General features: G+C 32.7%; 3 protein-coding genes, 2 long non-coding RNA genes, 2 other non-coding genes and 3 pseudogenes across 9 annotated transcripts; 7 read left to right on the forward strand and 3 right to left on the reverse strand.

Moving 5' to 3' along the window:
* Nucleotides 1-649: 649 nt before the first annotated feature.
* On the reverse strand, nucleotides 650-10,941 carry LOC120179621. Its single transcript, XR_005521630.1, has 3 exons — nucleotides 10,818-10,941; nucleotides 4,966-4,972; nucleotides 650-662 (listed from the first exon to the last, which is right to left on the reverse strand). It is a non-coding gene; the product is annotated as an uncharacterized LOC120179621 (long non-coding RNA).
* LOC120179619 (eukaryotic initiation factor 4A-14) lies at nucleotides 2,788-6,994 on the forward strand. Its single transcript, XM_039185181.1, has 5 exons — nucleotides 2,788-2,962; nucleotides 5,128-5,197; nucleotides 5,326-5,432; nucleotides 5,572-6,002; nucleotides 6,105-6,994. The coding sequence occupies exons 2-5, from the start codon at nucleotides 5,130-5,132 to the stop codon at nucleotides 6,738-6,740; spliced, it is 1,242 nt and encodes a 413-aa protein (XP_039041112.1). The 5' UTR covers nucleotides 2,788-2,962; nucleotides 5,128-5,129; the 3' UTR covers nucleotides 6,741-6,994.
* Nucleotides 3,949-4,051, forward strand: LOC120179726. The gene has a single exon (XR_005521638.1). It is a non-coding gene; the product is annotated as a small nucleolar RNA snoR98 (small nucleolar RNA).
* LOC120179729 lies at nucleotides 4,161-4,263 on the forward strand. Its single transcript, XR_005521639.1, has one exon. It is a non-coding gene; the product is annotated as a small nucleolar RNA snoR98 (small nucleolar RNA).
* On the forward strand, nucleotides 4,365-4,475 carry LOC120179727 (annotated as a pseudogene).
* On the forward strand, nucleotides 4,577-4,687 carry LOC120179728 (annotated as a pseudogene).
* On the forward strand, nucleotides 4,831-4,941 carry LOC120179724 (annotated as a pseudogene).
* LOC120179620 lies at nucleotides 8,670-9,538 on the reverse strand. Its single transcript, XR_005521629.1, has 2 exons — nucleotides 9,415-9,538; nucleotides 8,670-8,743 (listed from the first exon to the last, which is right to left on the reverse strand). It is a non-coding gene; the product is annotated as an uncharacterized LOC120179620 (long non-coding RNA).
* A 145-nt stretch (nucleotides 10,942-11,086) lies between the features above and the next one.
* LOC120179692 lies at nucleotides 11,087-11,502 on the forward strand. Its single transcript, XM_039185225.1, has one exon. It carries the CDS (start codon nucleotides 11,094-11,096, stop codon nucleotides 11,382-11,384), a length of 291 nt encoding a protein of 96 aa, XP_039041156.1. The 5' UTR covers nucleotides 11,087-11,093; the 3' UTR covers nucleotides 11,385-11,502.
* A 5,027-nt stretch (nucleotides 11,503-16,529) lies between these two features.
* Nucleotides 16,530-22,526, reverse strand: LOC120179708 (probable phospholipid-transporting ATPase 4). Of its 3 annotated transcripts, none has more exons than XM_039185235.1 (11): nucleotides 22,301-22,526; nucleotides 19,814-21,722; nucleotides 19,608-19,718; nucleotides 19,201-19,477; nucleotides 19,023-19,111; nucleotides 18,825-18,897; nucleotides 18,520-18,729; nucleotides 18,265-18,390; nucleotides 17,775-17,873; nucleotides 17,499-17,690; nucleotides 16,531-17,411 (listed from the first exon to the last, which is right to left on the reverse strand). In XM_039185235.1, exons 2-11 carry the CDS (start codon nucleotides 21,601-21,603, stop codon nucleotides 16,746-16,748), a joined length of 3,633 nt encoding a protein of 1,210 aa, XP_039041166.1. In that variant the 5' UTR covers nucleotides 21,604-21,722; nucleotides 22,301-22,526; the 3' UTR covers nucleotides 16,531-16,745. The 3 variants fall into 3 exon arrangements, with proteins under 3 accessions (XP_039041165.1, XP_039041166.1, XP_039041167.1); XM_039185236.1 differs by lacking the exon at nucleotides 22,301-22,526 and having other exon boundaries at nucleotides 16,536-17,411; nucleotides 19,814-21,254; nucleotides 21,374-21,515; XM_039185234.1 differs by lacking the exon at nucleotides 22,301-22,526 and having other exon boundaries at nucleotides 16,530-17,411; nucleotides 19,814-21,603.
* Between the last annotated feature and the right edge of the window lie 3,730 nt (nucleotides 22,527-26,256).

The raw sequence follows: 26,256 nt of genomic DNA on the forward strand, positions 1-26,256 counted from the left end.
AGCTCGAAATTCACTTCATTTCAGCTTAAACATTCATATCTTACTTCCTTTAATATTCCTAACTTCCATACACATATTTAAACTCATTTCTATTCCATAATCACTTCTTTAAACCCAAAATTCCATCATTTACATGGCATTCAAGAATCACACTAAATTTTCAATGTGTTCTAATTCCAATTCTAACACTTCATACTTCTTAATTAGATTGATGAAAAGTCAAATTCATCCATAAAACTTCAACAACCATACCATATCAAAATTTCATCTTAAAACTCATATTACAAATTCCTTCTTAATTCTTTTATCTTATTGTTTAAATCCCATATAAGCTTTCCTTAAGCTTATTTAATACCCAAAGAATCAAAATCCACTTAATATTTAAAGTAAATAATTATAAAAACCCAACTTACCTATTGTAGCTAAGCCCCACGTAAAGAAGAGAAAGCAAGAAGAAGAAAGCTTCCAGATAGCTCTCTTCCCACGTTTTTCACTCTTATAAAAGGGGAAAAATATCTTTTAAAGGAAAAAGACCATAATACCCTTCCACTCTTTTCATATTTAGCAGATAATCCTCTTAAATAACATTCTCAATTAAGTCCTTGAACTTTTAACTTGTTTCGAAATCGAGCACATAATTTTTAAAATTTACAATTTAGTCACTGACCCTGATTTGGGATGTTACAATAAATGTTAAACACTAAACCCTAATATAAATAGATTAGCACTAATGCATATATATTTGTAGTAAAATAGTGGGCTTATGTATTGGGCCTATGTAAACTAATGTAAATGGACTAGCACTATTGCAAATGAACTTATTTTTTGGTTTCATTATTACTTATTCATAACAACAAAATAAATGGTATATTAATGTGAATTAACCTAACATGCAACTAAAATACTAATTATGCAAATGAAATTAATGACATGTACTACTATTTATGAACCATATAATATGCAATGTGACATATTAATTATTTAACAACTAATTAATCATGTTTTATATAATTTACATTTTAATAATTTTATTAAATAATTTTATATAATATGTATGCATAAACCATGTATAGTATATATATATATAAAAACTATATAAAGTAAATTACTTATATAGTTTATAGAAATACTATGCATAAACTATATAAAATAATAAAGTATATAGTTTATAGAAACCCTAAACCCTAAACTTTAAACCATAAACAATAAACAATAAATCATAAACTCTAATGTAAATGGACTAGTACTAATGCATATATATTTGTAATAAAAGAGTAGACTTATGCATTGGGCCTATGTAAACTAATGTATTGCCAAAATTATTTGTATTATTAATGTAAAACGTTAATATATATTACATAATAAATACTTTCATTATTAATATTATTTTTTTCTTTATATAAATTAAACTATATAATTTATATAAATTAAACTATATTAATTTTCCTTTTCATTATTAATCATGTTTTTATCTAATTTACATTTAGATAATTTTATTATTTTATTAAATAATTTTATATAATAGGTCTATTTATTAATTTAATTATCATAATAAATATTTTATTATAATATTTAAAAAGTAATCATATTAATTTTTTAATTACATCATAAACTAAAAACTCATAATTTTATTAAAATCTTATAATTTCGTCTATGGTAATATATAAGTTAGGTAAATATCAGATCAAGTCATTAACAAGTCGGATCATTTACAGGTTAGGTTAAAAACATGTCAGTTTAAAAACAGGTCAGGTTGAAAACAGGTCGGGTAATACCAGTTATTTACCAGGTCAATCTTGGGTTCGGGTTCAAATATAATATTTTCGGTTCAATTCGGGTTCAGGTCGTTCTCAAGTCGGATGCAAGTCATGTTCAGATCCACAATTTCCAAGTCCAATTCGGGTTCAGTTCAACACCAGTTCCGACTCAAGTCGGTTTCGAATCGTCACAGCTCATATCAAAAACAGTTTTAACTCAAGTCAATTTCAATCAGTTTTACATGTTGGGTCAGTTTTACATGTCGGGTCAGTTTTACATGTCGGGTCAATTTTTTACACCCATAGGGGGTTGGTTCAAGGATTGTGGGATTCCCATGGGATAAGAATCCCACATTCCCATGTTTGGTTGGCCGGAAATCTCATTACCGGTAATGTTTTATTACCAATAATAGATTTTTTGGGGTATATTACCGGAAATGTCATTACCTCCCTCCCTTAGGTATTGTAACATTACCGGTGTTTTGGACTAAAATATCCTTAAATTATTATTTTTTTCAAAAATATCATTATTATGTCATTGAATAATAAAAATTCTATGAAGGTTAAATTACAAATTTATCCTTAAATTATTTTAGATTTACAAAAAAAAATCTATAATTAAAATTTTATATGATGTTCAGGGGTTAAAAAAATTTACCCTTTCATTAAACCTTTTTTATATTTTTAATTTTGTAAAAAAATATAAATATTATGAATTTAATTTTTTAAAGAAAATATATAAATATTTTACAATTTGTAATATTATAAAAATATATAATAAGGACAATTTGGTTAAATATATATTCCAATAATCTTTATTCCTTTAACCAAATACGATAATCTTACATTCCTGCTAAACCAACCAAACACAAAATATAACATTCTCAGTAATCCTATTATCTGATAATCTTTTATTCCCACTAATAATCTTACGGGAACCAACCAAACACAAAATATAACATTCTTAATAATCCTATTCTCTTATAATCTTTTATTCCGACTAATAATCAAACGCACTTGAATATAAAAACCTAAAAGCGAATCCAATTCCTAGTACTTTAGATTTGTTGTGTCCTTGTTATTTTGCCCTCTCTCTGTCTTTCTTCAACTCCACGGCGCAGATCCGAGGAGTATCTGATTCTCAATCAAAACAGCTTCCAAAAGTCTTCCCCTTTGCTCTTTTTACTCTCTTCATCTGTGTCAAGGTTGCTCCTTTTCCATCTCCCTCTTCTTATTTTTGCTGGCTTTTCGTTTGAGTGTTTGTGTTTTATTGATTTCATGTTGAATCTATGTTTTGATGGGTTTGCTGTTTATTGGATTGGTTTTACTGTATGGGATCTGGATTTGATCTGTTTCCTGGTTATGCTTTCTGGGTTTTATGGGTTTGATATTTATCAGTTCATGTCCATAATTATTGGGTTTTTTTTTTCTATTTGTTTAATTATTTTTTTAGTTTAAGATTTGAGAGATTAATCAGTTTGAAGCTCAATTAGACTAACCTTGCCGTATTTGTTTATCAAAAACTGTTGCTTTTTTTTAATAGGAAACGAAGGGATAAAAGGGGTTCTTTCTGTTTGTATTTTAGTATGTTTCAAATGGTAGGGTTTTGGGAAGTTTGTAGCAATCCAGATTATGTTCTTTAGAGAAGAGGGATGCAAGTAGATCTTAATTATATGTATTGAAATTTGCAACTCGGGTTGAAATTTTAAAATCAGTTGAGTGAGAAGCGTGGTGGTTATTCTCTTCACTACTAATTATTGCAACTTGTTAAAGGAAACACATTACTATTGGATGTGTTTGATTATAGTTCAATTTAAGGCCTATAATTACAAGTATGCTATTCCTGGTTTGAGCTGAAATCTGTATGTAATGCCATTTTTTGAGTTGATTAGAGTATGTTGCCTGACATTAGGATTATCTACACAGTTTTCTGTACAAAACCTTCAGGTATGCTAAGTTAGTGCTTGTTTAATTAAATTAAACCTGTATTAATATCAGAACGGATGAATAATCGTCTAACAATTGATGTTTTGTGTTTCCCAAAAGTGTCTTCAGTATGTTTCGTGTGTTGAAAATCTTTGAAGATTTGGTGATAATAAAGTCTTAAAAAAATATTTTTAGTGCGTGGCCCTGGATGGATTGGAGAAGTGGGAAATGTGGCGTCTGAATGAGGATTGTGATCAAAATGTCAGATAGCCATCTCCCTCTTTGTATCTTCTCCTGATATTAAATCAGAAATTAATGCTTGTGCTCTACTTCTCATGGAGTTCAAGTTTGGCTCTTCTTTTACATAATTCTCAATATGGGAAAGGCATTGGCCTTAATTTACTTAAGAGTGATTAGAAAGTGGATTGGAGAAGTGGGAAATGTGGCGTCTGATAGAGAATTGTGGTCAAAATATCAGATAGCCATCACCCTCTTTGTATCTTCTCCAGATATTAAATCGGAAGTTAATGCTTGTGCTCTGCTTCTCATGGAGTTCAAGTTTGGCTCTTATTTTACATAATTCTCAATATGGAAAAGACATTGACCTTAATTTATGGAAGAGAAATAAGAATGTGGATTGGAGAAGTGGGAAATGTGGTGTCTGATAGAGGATTGCAATCAAAATATCAGATAACCATCTCCCCCATCGTATCTTCTCCAGATATTAATTCAGAAGTTAATGCTTGTGCTCTGCTTCTCATGGAGTGCAAGTTTGGCTCTTCTTTTACATAATTCTCAATATGGAAAAGGCATTGACCTTAATTTACGGAAGAGAAATAAGAATGTGGATTGGAGAAGTGGGAAATGTGGTGTCTGACAGAGGATTGCAATCAAAATATCAGATAACCATCTTCCTTATTGTATCTTCTCCAGATATTAGATCAGAAGTTAATGCTTGTGCTCTGCTTCTCTTGGAGTTCAAGTTTGGCTCTTCTTTTTCATAATTCTCAATATGGAAAAGGCATTGGCCTTAATTAACTGAAGAGTGATAAGAATGTGTTAACAGAGTTTGCTTTTTAAGTGCCTGACCTTGGGTGGAATATTGGGGAGGTGGGCAATGTGACGTCTGATACAGAATCTGTGATCAAAGTATCAGATAGCCATCTGTCTCTTTGTATCTTCTCCAGATTTTAGATCTGAAGTTAATGCTTGTGCTCCACTTGCCATGGAGTGCAAGGTTGGCTCTTCTTTTACATCCTTTTTAATATGGAATGTTATAAACCTTAATTCTGTTCAACATTTTCAACATTAAGAATATATCTTTTGGTGCTTGTATAGTAGGCAACATCTTAATTTGTTAATCACTTTCCTGTTATATTTATAAACTGAATACTTTAATTTTTCAAACTATGCTTAATAGCTTGATTCTTTCTTTCCTCTGCAGTCATGGCAGGTTTAGCACCAGAAGGATCCCAATTTGATGCTCGTCAATATGACCAGAAAATGACTGAATTGTAAGTTCTCTTGTTTGCAGATCACACATGCTTTTCTCTTTGTTTATCTTATTTGTTTTTATTTTATAAATGTGTATAATGCTCTTTGCTTTACCATTTGCTTATGCTTATTTGTTCAAAACTTACAGGCTTCAGACTGATGGAGATGATTTCTTCACTAGTTATGATGAAGTTTATGATAGTTTTGATGCAATGGGACTCCAAGAAAACCTTCTGAGGGGTATCTATGCATATGGTATGTAGTACGCTGATTCTATAAATTCTTCTAGTATCAATGCCATTTATTCGGAGTAAGATAATATTATTATATGTTTTATTGTTTTGTTGCTAATTTATGTTGAATCTGTATTCCCTTGTCCAAACTACTTTCGTAGGTTTTGAGAAGCCTTCTGCTATCCAGCAAAGAGGAATTGTTCCATTCTGCAAGGGTCTTGATGTTATTCAGCAGGCACAATCTGGAACTGGGAAGACTGCGACTTTCTGCTCTGGAATTCTACAGCAACTTGACTATGCTGTGGTCCAATGCCAGGCTCTGGTTTTGGCACCCACTAGAGAGTTGGCCCAACAGATTGAGAAAGTGATGCGAGCACTTGGTGATTACCTTGGTGTTAAGGTCCATGCTTGTGTTGGCGGGACAAGTGTTCGGGAGGATCAGCGCATTCTCCAAAGTGGTGTTCATGTTGTTGTGGGAACACCTGGTCGTGTATTTGACATGTTGAGAAGGCAGTCACTTCGTCCAGATTACATTAAGATGTTTGTCTTGGATGAGGCTGATGAGATGCTTTCTCGTGGTTTCAAGGACCAGGCTAGTTATTTCATCATGTTATCTTCCCTTTTGAATGATTCCAATTTTGAGAGATTAGGTTTCGAGCTTTTTTTCCTCTAATAATGTTTGTATGTCTTTCAGATCTATGATATCTTCCAGTTGCTTCCTGCCAAGATTCAGGTTGGAGTATTTTCTGCCACAATGCCACCGGAAGCCCTTGAGATTACTAGAAAATTCATGAATAAACCTGTGAGAATTTTGGTTAAGCGTGACGAATTAACCCTGGAGGGTATCAAGCAGTTCTATGTGAATGTTGAGAAGGAAGAGTGGAAGCTTGAAACTCTCTGTGATCTCTATGAGACCCTGGCCATTACCCAGAGTGTCATTTTCGTAAACACAAGGCGAAAGGTCGACTGGCTAACCGACAAGATGCGAAGTCGTGACCACACCGTATCTGCCACCCATGGAGACATGGACCAGAATACCCGTGACATCATCATGCGTGAATTCCGCTCTGGTTCATCTCGTGTCCTCATCACCACTGATCTCTTGGCTCGTGGTATCGATGTGCAGCAAGTCTCTCTAGTAATAAACTATGATCTGCCGACTCAACCAGAAAATTATCTCCATCGTATTGGTCGAAGTGGGAGGTTCGGAAGAAAAGGTGTGGCCATCAACTTTGTGACTACCGATGATGAGAGAATGTTGTTTGACATCCAGAAATTTTACAACGTGATCATCGAGGAACTTCCGTCGAACGTCGCGGATCTCCTTTGAAGGAAGACCTTATCCTTTTTGAAGATTGTTGTTGAGGCAAGGTGGTTATGTTGTTTTGGCAAGTCCTATTTAACTTGCCCTTGTTCTTATTGGTATGTAGCGTCTTAAGTTACTGTTCTTAAACTTATCTGACCATTTAGTTGCATGGGTTCTGCACAATAGCTCCATAAAGATTGGCCAGTTTTGCCCACTTCTTTGTGGTGGGCTTTGTATGTTATTTCAAGTTTTTATGCAACAGGTAGGGTTTATTTTGACTCGTATGTCTTTTCTTTTAATTATATCTTTATGAAAATTATGAAATCCTTAGGGGTTCTAAAAAATATTTTGCTTTTATTTTCTATTTTTATTTTCAGAAAATAGTTTTCATTTTCAGTTTTCCAAAAAAAGAAAATATGTTTGGTTAATAAAAATAAAAACTTGTTTTCAAAAATGGAAATAGTGAAAATGCGTTTAGTACTCAAAATTTTAAAATAAACTAATTAATTAATTAATTATTAAATAATTAAAGTATGATATAAATATTAGAAAAATAAAATAATAATAATATAATATGATTAAATAAATGAAAGTTTTGAAATAAATAATTATAATATTTGTCATAAAAAATAATAGTTAAAAGTGATTCAAAAGAAATAATTATTATCATTTCATGATTATATTTGTTTTACATTTTTAATCATGTCCATAATCAATTCATAATGATGTAACAATTTCTTTTCTAATTTGAGCCATTTCAACAGTTTGTGACATTATAATAAAATTCATATGAAGTTACTTAAATATAAAACCTTCAGATCAGCAATTACCTTTTAGTTTACGAGCTTGATATTTAAATACTAAAAGAAGAGGTTAAAACGTAATTAAAGAAAAATATTTTTATTAGGATTTGAATTAGTACTAAAGTAAAATAATTAAATGCTAAAGTAAAATAATTAAATGTAAATTAAATTGAAAGATATTATTAGAACTTTAACTCGTATATTAAATTAAAAAGTAGGTATATAAAAATATTAATTCCATTCGAATGTAAAGAACAATTAACAGCAATAAAATCTCTCTCTTTTTTAAAAATCAAGTGATGGTGACCCTGAAAGATATTAATTACTTTCGATATGAAATAACAGTTATACATGAATTTGATCATTGTTTAAAAGTTTAATATGACTATAACACTTACAACATATAAAGCTTTTTGAGAAGAACATTACCTTAAATAAGAATTGTGGAAAGATCCTCCAATTATATAATAAATGTTAACAAAATAGAAATAAACATTGGTGTTGCAGAAAAATCCTCAAAGTATGAGTTGTAAGTGACGAGAGGAACACAAGTTTAAAGCTTCCAAAGTCTATTTTGTTATTGAAGCTTTAGGTTTTGCAAAGCATTATATTCTTTTGATTAATTATAAAGATAAACAAGAATTTTTTTCCTCTGATAAGGGTCTGTTTGTTTTGCTGTAATTGATTTTCCAAAAAACCAATTACATTTCTGGAAAACCAATTCCAGAAAACCAATTATATTGTTTGGATGCTGCATTGTAAAATATTTTACACTGTTTGGTTAATTTTCCTGAAAACAATTTACGAAATCTGATTTTTGTAAAATGTATATATTTTTCTTGTTATTTACATTTTAATTTTTTAAGTTGTTTATAAAATTGTATTTTATAAAATTTTGAAATGAAATATTTTATTTGTGTAAGTACATGAAATTAAATTTGTAGAAAATATACTAATTATGTTGATTGTGTTATAAATACATAATTTTAAGTTTGAAGTATTCATTATACTTTATCTATTAGCATTTTTTAAATTAAATTTTAACTCATAATTAATATAGGTTTAATTAATATAATGTTGATAATGTATTAAAATATATTATCAAAGTATAAAATTAAAATTACATCATTTTTAAAACAACAATAGTACATCTCAATTCCTTGATTTTCAAATACTCATCATAGTGTGCTTTTCTTTGCTCCTTGAAACTCCTACCATTTCGATCTGTTTCAGAAGAGAAGAAAGTAGAACAGACAAACCATCAAACAGAGATTTAACACAGGAAATAAATTTTAAACAATTGATGAACTAAAAGAGGTAAGATAGATTGGGATGAGGAAGGCCAATGAACGGTGTTGAACCTTCATCACTTTTATTTGGCCATCTTCATCAATGTTCTGGAATGGGGTAAATTTATTAATTAAAATGTGATTTTTTCCTGTTTTATTTTCAATCAGAGAAAACCACCAAGAGGTTCATACAGATGACTGGAACCTAGAGAAAATGGCACAAGAAAATGATGGAACATTCCAAGCTAATTTAAACTAGAAGTTTAGAAATCTATAAGCCTTTCAAGGATAATGTTCATCATCAATCTTTTAAACAAACAAATGCAGGTGATTCCTGACCATTTAAACAACCAATCTCCCTCCCTCCGAAAAGAAAAGTGCTTGATGAAAAAAAAATCACTTGGACAACAAGGAAGCTTTAACCATCAAAAGGTTGTCTACTAGAGCAAACTTTGTAACGTTCACACCAAAAGGATTTTTGCTAAATTGTAATCTCATGAAAGATAAACCAGTCATTAGAAATGCTAACCAACTTACGAAAAATAAAAACACTTTTCCATATGCTATGGGAAAAGACAATTTAATTAAAAGCAATGGTCAACAAACCTTCATCTTCATGATCCATAGGATCAGCCTCATCGTCAGAAGATGACCAGCCACTAGATTGCCCTGTTGTTTTTCTACTCGAGGAAGCCACATCTTTCAAAGCAGAGCATAATTCCTCAGCATCTGACACAATCATTGAAACTACGTCCTCTGGGAGACAAAGATCCAAACCAAGATCCAGATTAGTAAGGTGATAAAATGTAATCAAATTTAAAGAATAATGCTCTAACCAAAGTACAAATAAAGTGAAAACAAAACTACAACAACACCATTTTCTAAATTCACAGACATATCCACACATAAAAATATAGGTATATGCAAGAGGAAACGCATTATGAAAGTTAGATACCATCATCATCGTCAATAATGGGGTGGTACGACGTCTTGGGTTCTGTTATTTTCTATCTTACTGGTTTATTCACTTCAATTTCCCCCAGATTTTCCTCATTCCATCTTACACGCCTACTGTTACCCCCAAGAAACAACTATTAGATCCAAAACACAACTAAGAATATTGTAACTACAAAAAACTACAAGAGGAAAAATGACAGCGCGATTGATACTTTTAAAGAGATTTACCCTTGGAAATCAAAGAGAAAAGCAAAAGGGGAGGAAGAGCATTAGGGATTCGAAATATTACATTGGAATCCTAGAGCTCCTCCCTTGATTTTGCTAGAAAAAATATGCTGATTTTGTTGATGGTGAGAAGAAGATGATGATAGTTGATAAGAGAATGAAGGAGATCAAAGGTAAAGAAAAATGGGAGGCAATTGGTTTGTAAAATGAATTCATGATTTTTCCATGGTAAGTTGTTTTACGGGCTAAACGAGCTTCTTTTACGTTGACTATTGACTGTAATTGATTTTACATTGACCAAATGCTTTTACGGGAACCAAACACGGGAATTAAGGAAAACCAATTCCAAAAATAAACAGACCCTAAGTTAAAACATGAAATTCATAATTTTTTTTTTTACTTTATGAATTTTGAAAATATTTTTAAAATTTTGAAAACAGTTTTCCAAGAAAACATTGAAAACATCTTTGATATGTTTTTAAATTTTCACTTATTTTTGTTTTCATTTTCTAGAAATCATTTTATAATTTTACCACCAAACACGTTTTTTTTAATATTTTCTATTTTTTAAGAAAATGAAAATGAAAACGAAAACGGTCTATATTCTTTAAAACCAACCGGACCCTTATTCTCTGTTAGTTCTTCACCTAAGCTTGGAAATTACTATTTTAACCCATACAACCATGGAATCATACTTTAATTCTTGCAAACAATTAATGAATTCTCAGTTCTGTAGATTGGACCCCACGACAGCAATCATTAAACAGTCCAAATGCTGTAAAAGTCTAGACAGGTGGTTTTTTTCCATTTAATTCACCTAGTCAAACATTAACCATTCCACGTGGCAAATACCCATCAATGCACGTTCAAAGTTAGCTTTAGCTGCCCCATAATGTGCAACCTCAACTGTCTTATAGTGTTGTGATTCTTTAAGAAGAAAATGTCGCATGTTATCCCTTCACAATAATCAACAGCTACACATTTATTTCCTCTACTGCTATACCTTTCATCCTAGAACACTCTTTGTTACAATTTCATACAATTTTCTTCTATTTATTTTGATGGAGAAGTTTAGATCCAAATCATGCAAGGATGGTATAGAAATGCAAATGGAAAGCTACAATGGAGGGCCAAGGAACATGCTAGACCTGAGGTCTTACAGTGCAAGTTCTGCTCAACAAAACCAGCTTGGGAAGGAGATTAAGATTAAGAACAAAAGCTCATCTGGGTCTTCTTCAAAAAGCTGGAGCTTTACTGATCCTGAGATGCAGAGGAAGAAAAGGGTTGCTAGCTATAAGGTTTATGCGGTTGAAGGCAGGATGAAAGGGTCTTTGAGGAAGAGTTTCAGGTGGATCAAGGACACTTGTACCCAAGTTGTCTATGGCTGGCAGTGATCCATGGCCATGCACAATCTCTTGGTTTCTTTTTCTTTTCTTTTTCTTCCTTTTTTGTGTTTTGTGAGGTTTGTGCTTTACTATGTTGGTGAATGAAGGATGAAAAACTTGAGATTTAGGGGAAACTTTGCCTCATATGTAAGAAGCTTGAATATGATATTTTCATAAACTATGAAATGTGAACATTGGTTTTCTTGGTTCAGTTTCTACTATGAGGTCTTCAGTAAAATTCAACACATTATGAATTTGTAGACACCCGTTTTTGTCCATGTCTTAAAAAAATATATTATTATTATTATTATTATTATTTTAATTATATATTTTGCAGGCCCGGTTGAAGCCCAAGTTACATAGAGCCCAATTACATTACAATCCCACCAAGACCATATCCAGAACCTAATTTCTCATCGTAGACCCAGTTATAGGACCCGGATCCGACCCGTTCAAACTAGAGTTTCAAAATCCTAAATCAAAGGATAAGTCATTAGTTGCTACCGAAGGAAGGTGGATCGTCCCTCATCGACTTTTAAACTTCCAAACGCGTGTGAGCTTCACTGGAGCCTCCTCAGTCGCATCCCGCCGCTGTCGTCATCCATAGGAATTAGAAAATCACTCAAATCATTATCTACAGTGAGCCAACAACAACCAAAGTCAGAAAATCAACCCTATATCCCAAAAATCTAAGATTTCAACTACTAAATCAGAGACCCATCTCATCATATCTACCTAAGGTAGCCATAAAACAGAAGGACATCACTCTACAAAGGAGAAGACAGAGAAAAGGGAAAGGGGTATTCGAAAAAAAAAACACCAAGGGGGGAAATAAAAAAGGGATATCAGAGGGAAAAGGGGAGAGGGGAAGAGTTTACTCTCTAGAGCCCTCGTCAGAGCTTTGATTTGATGGGCCTTCGGTTGAAGGGTCGATTCGTGGCCAAAAAGAGAGGAAAATTTGTTTATTCTTTAGGGGTTGTAAGGCCTTCTTTTGGGGTTAGAGTGGTGGCATATAGGGTTTATTTAGGCCACCGATATGAGGGGTATAGTGGTTGACGACCTATTTTGGGGCTTCGTGGCTCTCGGCCGCCGTGAGGGTTGAGGATAATAGGCTTTTTATAGGATTTTCCTCTCTCTAAAAAGAATAGAGATTAGGGAAATGTAAAAATGGGAGAGGGACCAGTTGATAAATTGTTCAAGGAGTATCAATACCGAAAGGGTAGTGTCGATACCAATGGTACTGATACCATTATGCTAGTATCGATACCATTTTAGAAATGGAATTCCAGAATCGGGAAAGGGTATCGATACCACAGTAAAGGAAGTATTTGTACTGTACCTTGGGTGCCGATACTACTCAAAGTGAAAATGTGAATTAAGTATCCCTTTTAGCTTAGGTTATTGATGATCGATTTATAATGTTTAGAATTCTGATATTCGCATTGAATTTACATTTATGTAGATATTAAACATAAACAAGTTCTGAAACAGTCAAAGAGTTAAGATCGATCGAGAGAGAGTTAAAGAGTTATAGAAGTTGATTGGACCAAGTGAGGCTAAGGTGAGTGCATATTACTATGACATATGATTATATGGAAACTAGACTTGCGATGAGTCTGTTTCTCATGTTTTGTTTTCATGATTGCATGAGTATAAGCATGATTATGATTTGTATTGTGTAAATATGTCTTGTTTGCATTACATGATATATGATATGAACCTATGTGATATGTGTTATAAGATAATGGTCTAAGTGACCATATGAGGGTGTTACATGAACTATGTGATAAGAAACTATGAGATTATATACCTATGCGATATAAGTCATGAGAATTGTGATAAATGGTTAAGTCCATGTTATGTGATATGAGAGTTGAGGGTACAATTGGCATGCCAAGAGTTGAGTGTACAATTGGCATGCCAAGAGTCGAGGGTTCTATGTGGTCCTTCGGGACAACTCTACGTGGTCCTTCGGGACATTATATGTGGCACTTTGGTGCATTTCTATGCAGCACTTCGGTGCATTTCTATGCAGCACTTCGGTGCATTTTATACGAGCTGTGGTGACAAAATTTATGCACAACCTTAATGCACTCATATACCTTAAGTTCTCAATAATGTACCATGAGCTATTAAAAGATATAACATGAATCAATATTGCATAACATGATATGTTATTATTGATTAAATGCATGATAATGTATATTATGTTTATTGGATATGTGATAATTCTTATACATGATGAAAATGTGTGAATGCATGTATTATTATTATTTCGTTATACATATATGCCTCAATAAGTCTGTGACTTATCGTGTGAGTGTTTCACACGTAGGTTCAAGGAAATAAGGAGATTCAAGTTAGGACAAGTGGACAAGACAACATCGATCAGTTGAAGATCATATCATAATTAATTTAAGCAGTATGTACTTTTGTTTTATGTTATTTTGTTGGTATATAATCAAAAGTTTGAATTAAGTATGCTCCGATCGATTTTGTAAATCTTTTTTATTGCGTTTATGTAAAGTAATTACTGTTTTGTTTAAATGAAGGAATTTTAAACTATTTTATAAGAGTAACATTTTGAAAAGTCAATATGATACCTCAGATTCGTATCCGGGTCGGGTACAGGTTGAAGGTGTCACAGGTTTGTTGGCCTTAAAATTGGCCATTTATACATAGCACGGAACGACACTGTTTAAAAGGAGCTGGATGCGCATTTTCAACTTTTGGGATATTTACAAGAAAGGTCCTCCATGGCTTGTAAACCTCTATTTTGGTCATTAATGAAATTTTAGCTTTATTTTACTTTGAGCTCCTATTTTATTTTATGTTATAATATCGTCCATGTTTCCTTTTAAATGTTTTTGGTCTTATTTATGTTCGGGTCATTATGTTTTAGAACATTTATATTTCAGCAATACATGTTTAGAATAGTTCATTTTAGTCACTGATCTCATAGATTATACCATTTTCGTTGGTGCTTGAATCTGGTCCTAAAATCTACGAATCTTTTGTTTTAGTCACTAACTTTGACTTGGAGATAACTTTGATTTTATTCCTAGTTTAATCCCCTATGTTTTGACTATATTATGTTTTGGTCCTATAATTATTACATAATAGGGTCTGTAATTTAATTTTATTATGTTTTAATACTCATGTTATATGATATTTGTATATTAGCCATGACTTGTTATATGTTTATTTTTATACCTCTAAAATTTACTGTTTTTGCTATTTATTCCTTATTTAATATGTATGATTGGATTTTTTTATTAGTATTTTAATTTATCATGTTTGTAAATGTGCATTTTAATTCAAGTTTGTAACTTTGTTTTATCGATCGATATAATTTCATGTATGTATGTATGTATGTATATAAATTATGAAATTGTTATAACCTTCTTTGTATGAAATTTTTATTCCTTTGTGTTTTATTATGTGTATATTTATGTATATGTTTCAATTTATATTTTTATTATTATAGTTCCTTTACATGTTTAAATATGTAAATTATTTTTAGTTATTAATTTTTACTTCTTTATGCGTTATTACTCGAATGTTTTCCAAGAACAACGATTTGTAGAATGGGCGTGGAAAGCATTATTTGATCAAAGTAGTGTGATCCGGTACGACATTCGAACAAAATGTGGACTTGAAGTAAATTGATTTTATTTTGCTAATTAATTCATGTTGTATTTTAAGTCTAACAATGTGATGCATGTTTCTAAATAGCAATTTATTTTATGCAAACGCCAATTTTTAGTTTATATTCAAGTTGCGTTTTTTTCTATAACATTGGTGAGGGGAAATATTTTTTATACAAAGGAGAAATAGACGATATAGCCTTCCCATTGGATGATGTGCAAATATCGTTATTTCTTCTCGAATTAAGGAATGTTTCCTAACAATTAATTCGAAGCATATTATTTAATCTTTAATAAATTGATCATATTTTAATCTTATATTCGATTTATATTTTCCACCATTTACGACAAAGTGTAAGCGACACAGTACCAATTTTGGGCGCTGTGGGGTGTAATCCTTCCCCATACGTAACCGACTTCCGAACCCATTAAATTAGATTTTTGGTATACATAGATAAACTTTTGTATTAAAAACGATTTTTCCTTAAAATTGTTTTAAAAGAAGATTTTTAGGTATTCGACCTACCCAAAGGTCGATGGCGACTCCCTTTCCATTTAATTCAAATCAATTCATAAACCGCCAATTTTTCAAATAAAGTCATAATTATTTTTAAATTTAATTGTTTTTGAAAAAATGGTTACGATAGAATTTATGCATTTTTAAAGAACTTGTTATTGGTTTCTTACATTGTCACTGATTTTTGTGATTGTATTAGCCTAGTTCATGGATTATGGGGCTAATTTGAAACATTGAATCAAGAGCAACATTTTCAAGATCAGACTAATATTAAAAGAACAGTATCTGTCGGTAGTTCGAACCCTGGTGCATAGTACTCCTGCTCATCAACTAATAATACAGGAAATTGGGTCACCAACAGCTTCTGAGTTTACTTGCAACCAAGTCATGTTGAGATCTCCTCCGAGATAATATTCTTTTACCAGCAAAAACCAGACATTTAGGGGTAATACCCCAAATATGATCCCTTTTCTTGCTGTGTACCTAAACAACCATTTGAGGAAATATTGTGAATCGTTCATATATCGTTCATTTATCAATCTAAATAAACGAATATGAACACAATTTTTATATTCATTTAATAAACGAACACCCATACAATTTTATTCGTTCAAACTCAATTCGTTTACACCCGCTTGCCATTGAAGTTGAGTTTGACTGATAATTGAGCCCATCACAACCTGCTGATGTATATTCCAACATATTATTAATGGCAACCATATCATTGCAAGAAAGAAATAAATGCAGATTCATAGCGAATTGCCACCACCTAACAATTCACAATCAATATACTTGAGGATGAAATAAACGGATCGGAGGTCAAACCGGTGTAATTCCGACCACGAAGGTTAGATCCAACTGTAGTACTAATTGGACCTACTGATTTAGTGATAATACTTTATACTCATTCGGATTCAAGGGCAAAGCTTGGAGTTGCTTCAAATCCTACTTTTTTTCAAAATTCTACATTATACAAGAGGTTACTTCAACTAGCCAAATATAAGGCAAGTCCTACACAACGATGAAACATATCTTCCAACTGCTTTTTCACAGGCCACAGCTCTTACATTTGTGTGATCAACTAATGAATAATTAACTGATAATTGAAACGAGGCCTCGATGTGATACAGCACCTGGCAGGAAAAGAAAGAACCCTAAACTTCAAAAAGAAACTAGATTGAGTGAACATTGCTATGATGAACGGGATTAACGGGCCGGACTCTGAAGTTCGGAAGACGGTTGCTTTCTTTGCAACTTCACTTTTAACTGCCTGATCTTTGCATCTACCCTTGCTGTGAACCCAATCATGGTCTTTTGCCTCGCCTTTGATCGCTCCCTAGTCCACATGCGTTGATCCTCGACGTCTTTCTTGTAATACTTTATCTCTTGGATGATATGATGATCCAGTGGGTGGAAACACCTTTGGTAAGATATATGGGCCAAGTATGGGAGATTACAAGCGACGGTTACTAAGAGGGTGGCCGTCCAATAGATGGGTGCCGGAGCGAGAGCTTCCACTAGAAGTTGGTAGGCGTTACCAGAAATAGTGGGTGATAGCATGCCGTAAACAAAGAGAAACAGATACCACATGGCGATGCTGCCCCATATGAAGAGGTGTTGGATCCATGTGAAGTGGCTCATCGAGAATGCAATCTGGCAATTGAGCGCCCAAATGATGCAAGTGAACATTGTTGTTCCCAAGGCAGCCATATCAGCGGTCTGTCCTCCGGCACGAAAAGCTTGATCGTAGAAGATGATAATATTAAGGAAGAAAATAATGAGAGAGGAATATAGACCATTGCCCATCCACCCGAGTATCTTATACCAGTTGAAAAACAAATTTTTAGGTCCTTGCTGATATAATGCAGGAAACTGCAAGACAAACAGGCATACAGAATGTTAGAGTCACTTGTAGCATGGACGAATTTTGTTAATAAGAAAGTTGTTTCACAGACTTACCTGTAAGCAGACCTCGGAAGAAACATCTTGTTCAAAAACTCCTAGCGAGATTACAGGCAATGATGTAAGAACAACATTGAACAATAACATGTACCAGTCATCGTAAACTGATTGTCCAGAAAATCCTGCGAATGCCTCAAAGTAGAAGAGGGTGAGGCCAAATGCTATGTTCTTGTAGAAGAAATAGCAAACCTGAAGATCAAAGTCATACTGAATCAGAGGTCAACCAAGCATAAAGAGTGCAAGAAATGAAAATTGCAGGTAATCCCTTATTACCATCTGTGCAATCCTCTTATAACACCAGTGTCCATGGACAACAAGAAGCCTTTCCAAGAAACGGAATTGGGCAATGGAGAAGTCACTGGCCATTACAGCCTGCAAAAGGGAACAAAAGGGAACAAGCTACATAAATCACTAACATGCAAACATTTCTGAAAATGGTCCAAAGAATCCTAACAAAAATTTTCTCGCGATGATGATGAATGTGCATAAACTGCTAAGCTTTACATCTATTACTAATTGAACAGAAGAGCAGCTGACAAGAATCATGAAGCTCATATATATATATATATATATATATATATGTCACGAGTTCATAAAAGAACCAAACGAGCAAATTCCCATATATATAGATACATATCTATGCTCTTCAAAACTCGTAAATATGAATAGCCTTAAATATAAAACTATGTAAAAGATTCATTTGCTACTAGCATTACAGAAATATATATTGCAACAGCAAGAAGAGTGAGATATGTTTACCAACCTGCATACCTTCCACGCCGCTGATACCAACTCCAATGTCAGCTTCTTTAATCATTCCAACATCATTTGCACCATCACCAATAGCTAAGGTGGTTTTCCCAGTTCCTTCTTTTACTAATCTTGTTACCTGGCACCAAAAAAATTACAAAATAAATAGAAGATATGATGAGATCTCCTCCATCAGGAGTATCACTGATTTGATCCTTTAGAAGCTTAGAACAGGCTGCAAGGGAAGGAAAGGAAAAAGATATCTTACTAGTGCCTTCTGCTTGGGAGACACACGACAGCATACAACAGATGCACACTGAACAGCTAAGACTAAGAAGTGCTGTTTCATATCATCTTCCAAGGCATATGCAAGAGTCTTTCCATCAATGATCAATGCAAATGCAGCATGTGGATCTTTTTCATGTTTAATCATTTGTGAAGCATTGGTAATTTGCAACAGTATGTTCTCCTTAACTACCTAACCAATAACAAAAGCAAAAGTGTCTGACATCAATGAAAACAATTTCCTGAAGAAAAATTCCTGTCTTTCACAAAAAAAGAAATATTGCATACCTCTCTGTCATCCGAACTATTGGCTGTAATACAGATCTGCTTCATGCCTTGCCTAAGCAGACTGCAAGCATATCTGCATCACAAAAAGAAACATTCACTAAATTGCTTTCGTAGAGCATCTTTCCATCAAAAATCCAATTTCAGGTTCTGATTAGAAGATGTAAAATAAAGTCTAATATTGAATGGAAAGAGACAGACCCTATATTTATGGCAGTTTCCACCTTGTCCCCTGTCAAAACCCAGATCTTCAGACCAGCCTGTGCAAGTCTATCTATACAATGGGGTACCTGAAATGAAGAGAAGTTGAATCAGGTTTATGTAAAGTGTAAACCAAAAAAGAAGTTTCTTAGAGAAAGCAAGCCGGAATAACACATACCCCCTTTTGCAATTTGTCTTCCACGGCAGTAGCGCCAACAAGAATCAAATCCCTCTCCATCATCTCTGCGACATTTTCAAGCATTGCATCTCTATCTGCCCCAATTGAAGTTCTTGCTTTCTGAAATTCATCATTCCAAGCAGAGTACTCAGACTCCCCAAGCCTTTTATAAGCCAGTGCCAACGTTCGCAATCCACCTTCTCCATACTCATTCAAATGCCTAGTGGTATCTTCCTCATACAATCTTCCGTTCTTTGATAGCCTGTCAAAAATAATACTGCACCAAACAGAGTAACAATAAATCAGTAAAATACAAATCACCCCATTAAAGATACAAACTGGTGTAGGGTACCTTGAGCATCTATTAGTACACTGAACAGATCAAAAGGGCAAAAAGAGAGACTAACCTGTCGGCACCTTTACACAGAAGAAGGATCTGCCCCTCTTCATCCCTTACAATTACTGTCATTCGCTTTCTTTTGCTAGTAAATTCCAACATATTTAGAAGTTTGAACTCCCTACAAGATGCCCCAGAGGACCATTAAGATGCTAAAACATAGGAATTCAGTAGAGATTAGCAAAGGGCACAAACATTGTGTGTTGGTTTCCCCACCTGTCAATTGCTTGCCCTGAAGCTGAATATCTTTCACGGACAAACACACTTGACTGAGTTCTTTTAAAAAACTCAAAACCAAATTCTCTGGCTGCAACAAGAAAGGCTCCTTCATCAGGTGACTCTGATTCATACGTATAACTGCCGGTTTCTTCATTCAGCTCAGGTATAGCAGTGTGACAAATTGCTAATATTCGAAAAAATAACATGATCACATCTGCATTAGGCTCGTTCAACCAGTTCCCATCCATTAGGCGGCTGTCCTCAAAGCTAAACCCTTTTATGGGAGGTTTAAGAGCCATTTCATCATTGGAAATAACAACACTTTCAAGCTCAATTTCTTGTTGTTTGCTGATTTCCCTGAAACCGGTTGATCTTTCTACCTCTTGATCCTCAAGGTCAGTCGCCATCTGCTGTGCAGCAGCAAGCTCAACTTCACTAGGGCGCACACCATATGCAGTACCGGCAATGGAACATTTGAGAAAATCCATTTGATTGCATGTCAAAGTGCCTGTTTTATCTGAAAGGATCGTATCTACCTGGCCCAACTCCTCATTTAAATTTGATGTCCGTGCTTGAGCAGGATTCCCGGTTTCTTCATCATACATTTGTCTGTCCTTATTAATAAAAGTTGCTTGCAAAACCTTCACCACCTCAATTGAAACATAAAGCGAAATAGGTATTAAATACCCATAAAGCATGAGGGCAGTTATAAGATGGGCGATCCCTGGTAATACAGGCTTTGAAGGATTATAATAATCATCCGTCTTCTTAGGTTGCAGATACCACCAGCGTGGCATCTGAAACTTTGTTTTCACTGCAAAACCAATAGAGCTGATAAATGAGATCACCAGGAGGATGCTGAAAAGAACGTATATTATATAATCCATTTTCCTTTCTATTTTGCTCCTTTTTGAAGGGGTCTTTGTAGCGTTCTGCATGACTTTGCTATCATGACCAGTGAAAATCACGATCCCATAGACAAAAGCTGTATTACGCAGCTTCGAGTCTCTAAGAAGAATTTGGCTAGGGTCCAGGGCATAAACTTCATCATCATATTCAAAATTACCGATAAAGGTGTAAAGGCTAGGGTTTGGATCTTCACATTTAACTGTTCCTGTGAAGTTCTTGAAAGCCACATCCTCATTCAAAGGCAATGTAACCTCCAAAGCTCTCTTTACCTTCAAGTTTGTCTCACCATCTAAATTCATAGTCTCAACATAGCAAATTCCGTCTTCGTAACTTGATGACAGAAGCAGCAAATCTGCCGGAAAAAACTGATCCTTCTTCACTTTCACCACATCTCCAACCCGAAGCTTCTTCCATGACTTATTACCGAAAACACCTTCCCCCTTATGAAATTTTACCTTCCGATTATTAACTTTTATATCTTGCATAAACCTCCGCCAATCCTCTAAAGCTTCCTTTGCCATGCTAAGCCCTACAACAAAGACCAAGGGAGCAATCATGCTCACAGCAGAAAATGGCGAAAGGGGTGAAAGTGAAACAATTGCTGCTCCAAGGAAATACAAATTGGCAACTCGGTGGAATTGTTCATACAAAGCTTTTGGTAAGAAAGTTAAAACATTATACTTGGTCGTGGATACGTAATTCGAACGATATTTAAAAGGTTTTTTCTTGTGCAAAAGAGGTTGGTTGCAGTGCACAAGTCTCGTGTACCCAGGCCCTTCAAAAGAATGCGCCCCCTCTTCAGTAGATCTAGGCCTAAGACAAGTGAATGTATAGAGATTACTCGGCCTGAGCCTTGCTCGAATCCCACCCCGTGTCATCTACGAGAATCAACCTTTATGGGAAGAAAAAAAACAGTACACAAGTGCCAAACAAAGAGAATAGTCTTCACTGGTGGACATTAATCCAGCTAACCATTCAAGGTCCATAGCTTTAACTCCTGATTTCACAAACACAAATGGAAACTAAACATTTGTACATAACTAGCATTTACAAACTGAAACTAAAATTCCAAATTCCAAAAGCACAAACATTCAGGAAAAAAAAAACATGTCACATTTAAATTACATTCAACATCCTTGCATAACCCTGAAATTCTTGTGAGCTGTCATAGTGTAGGAACAAAAGATAAATTAAAGGAAAATAAAAAACAATGAACACAAATCCACATTGCTGAAAGCTACAAATTTGATCCCTCAAAGAACAGATCCTAAGAGACTGTTAACAGAACAAGAGGAAAAGCTCCACACGCCAATTTCCAACGAAAAAAGCATCAAATTTTGGTACTTGAGTAAAAAAAAATTCATACCCAGTTTCATTTTTCACCTGAAATATTCAAATGCATAATGAAAAAGAACAAACGAGACAATGACGCAGCTAAAGCTTGGAAATTTCCAAAGAACGAGACAGATCATTGATATTCAACCCAAAATAAAAAGACCCCATAAGCATCGACTCTCAAAACTTAACCACGAAGCAACAATTTTAAAAGAAAAAGAAAAAGGCAAAAGGGGGTACCTTGAATCTGGGAGCTGGTTCACCTTCAATACAGAAATTTATAAACAAACCCATTCCAAAAAGAGTAGCCAATCTGTTTTGCAGATTAATTAAGGAAGGGGGTGTCTGTTTTAATTAATTAATCTTTAATTAAATTATCATTAATGGAGTAAATCTAGAGAGTGGCCAGGGTTTTAGGGTTAAGAGAGAGAGAGTTTGGATCTTTGAAACAAACAATAACAGTAATTCCCGGTGTCCCGTACCATTGCCTCCTCCTATAAATAAATTTTCACTGTATAATTATTTTGTATTTATTTCCATTTTAAAATTTTCGCCACTCTTATTTACTTTTTAAAACTTTAATCTTTCCTTTTTTGTTTTTCATAATTTTTGAACAGTGGATTTGATTCAAAAACTCGAACAGCCAACGTTCGCTGTTTGTGGGACCTTTTTATCCTACGTGGCGGATCCTCGTCTGTGTTTTGAATTGTAATGGTCTAACTTTTCTTCCAGTCCCTGTATTTTTCACGCATTTGAAATGTGATCCATATAGGAATTTAATCCTATGCTCTTTTGATTTGATAATAGAATTTCAATTTAATAAAGTTCATCAACTTTACCAATTAGGCATCAATTATTAAATCAAAAGAACAGTATGACTAAATTTGTTATATTAAATTAGTCAATTTAACTATTTAACCATAAATGCTTAAATATTTCACATTTAAAATTGTAAGTGATTTTAAATAAATTTAACTCAATAGACCTAATTCATTATCATATTTAATAACATTAATATTATAAATTATCAGCTGTTTAATGAGGTAAAATATTATATGTGAATATTTTTTTATAGAAAATTATTAGTTTTATTAAAAATTAAAAATATATAAATTTACAACGAAGATTTACAAATATAACCGTAAACATAAAATAATTAAGACATTTTCCTATAACCATTGACACAAAAACTAGTCACCTAGATCACACAAGGACCAAAAAAGGAAAAGGTTAAAAAACCTAACCAGTGCTCGAACAAAATAAAAAATACGAACAAATCTGATTGCTTTGACAAACGAACAACAAAAGGGGATGAAGCTACTGAAAGACCACCAACAAATCGTAAATCAGAGCCAAGCGACGTGAGGAAACTATCCATGAACACAAAACGAGTATTCAAATCAATTTGGGGGTTCAAAGCAACGAAGATTAACATGATAACAAATAAGTATCATCATGATCAGTCGTGGCGATGTCAAATCCAACCCTAGGAAAAAAGATAAACGAAAACAACGACCAAACAATCGAAAACTACCGAAAGGAAGAGAAAAAATATGCCACAAAAGCACAAATAAACGTGTCATAAAGACAGAGATAAACATGTCATAAGATATAATGATTCTTATTTAAAAACTAAAAAAAAAAAAGACAACCGACGATCGATAACCAATATCAAAATCGATGTCGTCGTCGACTAAATAAAATCAAAAAAGAAAAAATTGATTTGATTTATAAAAATTGACACAAATCGTAAAGAAAAAAAAGGAAGATGAAGGGAAAGAGAGAATTATTAGGGTTTGAATATTTAAATTTTAACATTATGAATATAGTGAATTAGATTAAGAAAATCACATATAATAAATTCTTATAATATTTTATTTAAATAAATCAATTAATAAATTAAATTGTTTTAATATATAAATAGGTGTAAAATGTGGGACACCGCAACAAGTTCATTCTTTCCTTTCCAACAAGGCCATGAACATGATTTATTTATTTATTTATTCAGCTTAAATGCTGGTACAAATTAATTTATCCTTTTCCCCCAATGGTTTTGCACTCTCATTAAAAAAATTATTTGTTAGGTACAATTTAAAATAATTTAACTTGAGCCTAAAGTAGCATTTAAGCCCATTTTACATTTTATACAATTGATTCTCATATTTGGTTAAAATGCCTTGGTCGTCATCTATGATTCGTACACTAAACAAAAAGTTTCAAGTGTGAATTGTATTACAAGTCACTATATTATGAGTACATTTATAAATGGGTCATTGTATTTTGAAAATTATAATTATGTCATTCTATTTATTGGTTGTAACAATTATGTCACTTTTTCATTAAATGCGAAACATACACATACTTTTGTAGGTAAATTTATATTCTCATCACTCAATTTTTGGTAGTGAGTCATCCTTATTAATTTTGCATTTCTTACAAATTGGTACAAGGTCATCACGTCTTTGTTTATGTCTTATTGAACACAAGTTCTTTTATATATATTTTTATATTTCATGAATCTATAAAGATAAATCACGAGAAAGATTAAATAAATATATTTTTAAATATGAAAGTTAAATTTATTGAACTAGTTCAAATTAAAATTAAATTGATATAATGTACAAGTTTTAAGGATTAAAATTATTAGTATATTAGGTCATATTATATTTCAATTTCAATTTTAAGAATAAAATAATTTGTTTGTAATAATATTTTAGTTGAGTGTTTAAATTGTAATTTTTTAAAAATAATATATGTATAATCTGACTGATAATTGAGTGAACTAGCGATATGGTTTTTGTATTTTGATGTTCTACTGCTAAAAGATAATCGAGTTGAATTAATCTATCTTGTATTATAAGGGCAATTTATTTTATTTTTCAAAATTTTTTTAATTTTGTGGTTAGGTAAGAAATGGGATTGAATTGAAGCATTCAATTACGTTTTCAAGTTATTAAATTTGGTCCAAATAATGGTATATAATTCACATGATATGTTTATATTTTTCATAACATTTCTAATTAAATTAAATTCTACGGGTCAAATAAATACAAACTCCATTAAAGCTACAATTTAAAGGCCAACACAAAACAATTTCAATAATACATAATTAAATGTATTTCCATTTCTTTATATTTCACGAAATTTTTTTCTATTCCAAAACATACCAATTTTTCGATCACATAAAAAGTATGCAAAATTCAATTATTTTTGGATGTGTGACAAAGAATTATTTTACTAGAAAAATTCTTTTTTATTAATTTATTATAAAAAAATAATCCATATTCAAAATTATTTGAAAAAATAACCCTCAAATGACTCACGTTAGAATATATCGCTTTATGCAAAATACGAGGTCTAACATCACTTTCTGTAGAACACAAGATTCATTGACGTGGAAGAACTTGTACTTGAGAAATGCAATGAACTCACTTTCTACAGAACACGATGTATTCCTACGTGGCCATTTAGAAGTCATGTTTTCAAATAATACTGGTTGAGAGTCATTTTTTTGATAAAATAATAAAAAAAGTTATTGATTTAAAGAAACCGTTAACAAAAGAGTATTTAACTTAAATACGTAATATAACTATTTTTTATTAAGTTAAGATGATTATAAAGTAGTATTCGTTCTAAATACTCATAATCATTTGACAATAAACGATCAATCACCCTACTGCAATCGCTTGTACTCGAACCTATAACTTCTAGGAAGAACGATTATTTTAACCACTGATATAAGATGGTTCAACGTAACATAACAATTAAGATACTTGTTAAAGAAATTTAAAATTAAATATGTTATAGTGTATACTTTTTTCATAAGAAATGTTGATTATATAATAAGATTATTATTTTTTAGAAAGTGCAAATGGCCTACAATTAAAAGTACTAATAAAGTGGCTAGTGGTTGATGGGATCCATGAACAATCAAATCGTGGAAAAAAGAAAGCTAGCTACAATCGTATATCATGTACAAAACGTGTTAAAGTTTAAATTTTTCAAACTTGTTTTTTCCTAGGTTAAATATGTAATTTATCCTTATATATATATATAATATGGGGTAAGTACAAGATGATATTTGTTCTAAGATAATTTTCATCATTTTGACATTGAACGTTTACACCCCTTACATTCATAGTGCTCCGACTCAGATCCTCAAGTAATAACAAATTCTTCAATACAGAAGTCACTTG

The sequence above is a fragment of the Hibiscus syriacus genome, unplaced genomic scaffold, assembly GCF_006381635.1.
Source record: "Hibiscus syriacus cultivar Baekdansim isolate YM2019G1 unplaced genomic scaffold, ASM638163v2 tig00112443_pilon, whole genome shotgun sequence".
NCBI lineage: Eukaryota > Viridiplantae > Streptophyta > Magnoliopsida > Malvales > Malvaceae > Hibiscus > Hibiscus syriacus.

What these genes read in the sequence shown, in the direction of transcription:
- LOC120179619 (XM_039185181.1), top strand. Translation starts at nt 5,130, where the DNA reads ATGGCAGGTTTAGCACCAGAAGGATCCCAATTTGATGCTCGTCAATAT. An exon ending in GACCAGAAAATGACTGAATT is followed by an intron (nt 5,198 to 5,325) that starts GTAAGTTCTCTT and finishes CAAAACTTACAG; the next exon opens with GCTTCAGACTGATGGAGATG. An exon ending in CTCGTGGTTTCAAGGACCAG is followed by an intron (nt 6,003 to 6,104) that starts GCTAGTTATTTC and finishes TATGTCTTTCAG; the next exon opens with ATCTATGATATCTTCCAGTT.
- LOC120179692 (XM_039185225.1), top strand. Translation starts at nt 11,094, where the DNA reads ATGCAAATGGAAAGCTACAATGGAGGGCCAAGGAACATGCTAGACCTG.
- LOC120179708 (XM_039185234.1), bottom strand. Translation starts at nt 21,603, where the DNA reads ATGACACGGGGTGGGATTCGAGCAAGGCTCAGGCCGAGTAATCTCTAT. An exon ending in ATAGTTCGGATGACAGAGAG is followed by an intron (nt 18,730 to 18,824) that starts GTATGCAATATT and finishes GTTATTGGTTAG; the next exon opens with GTAGTTAAGGAGAACATACT. An exon ending in CTTCCGAGGTCTGCTTACAG is followed by an intron (nt 17,412 to 17,498) that starts GTAAGTCTGTGA and finishes TTTGTCTTGCAG; the next exon opens with TTTCCTGCATTATATCAGCA.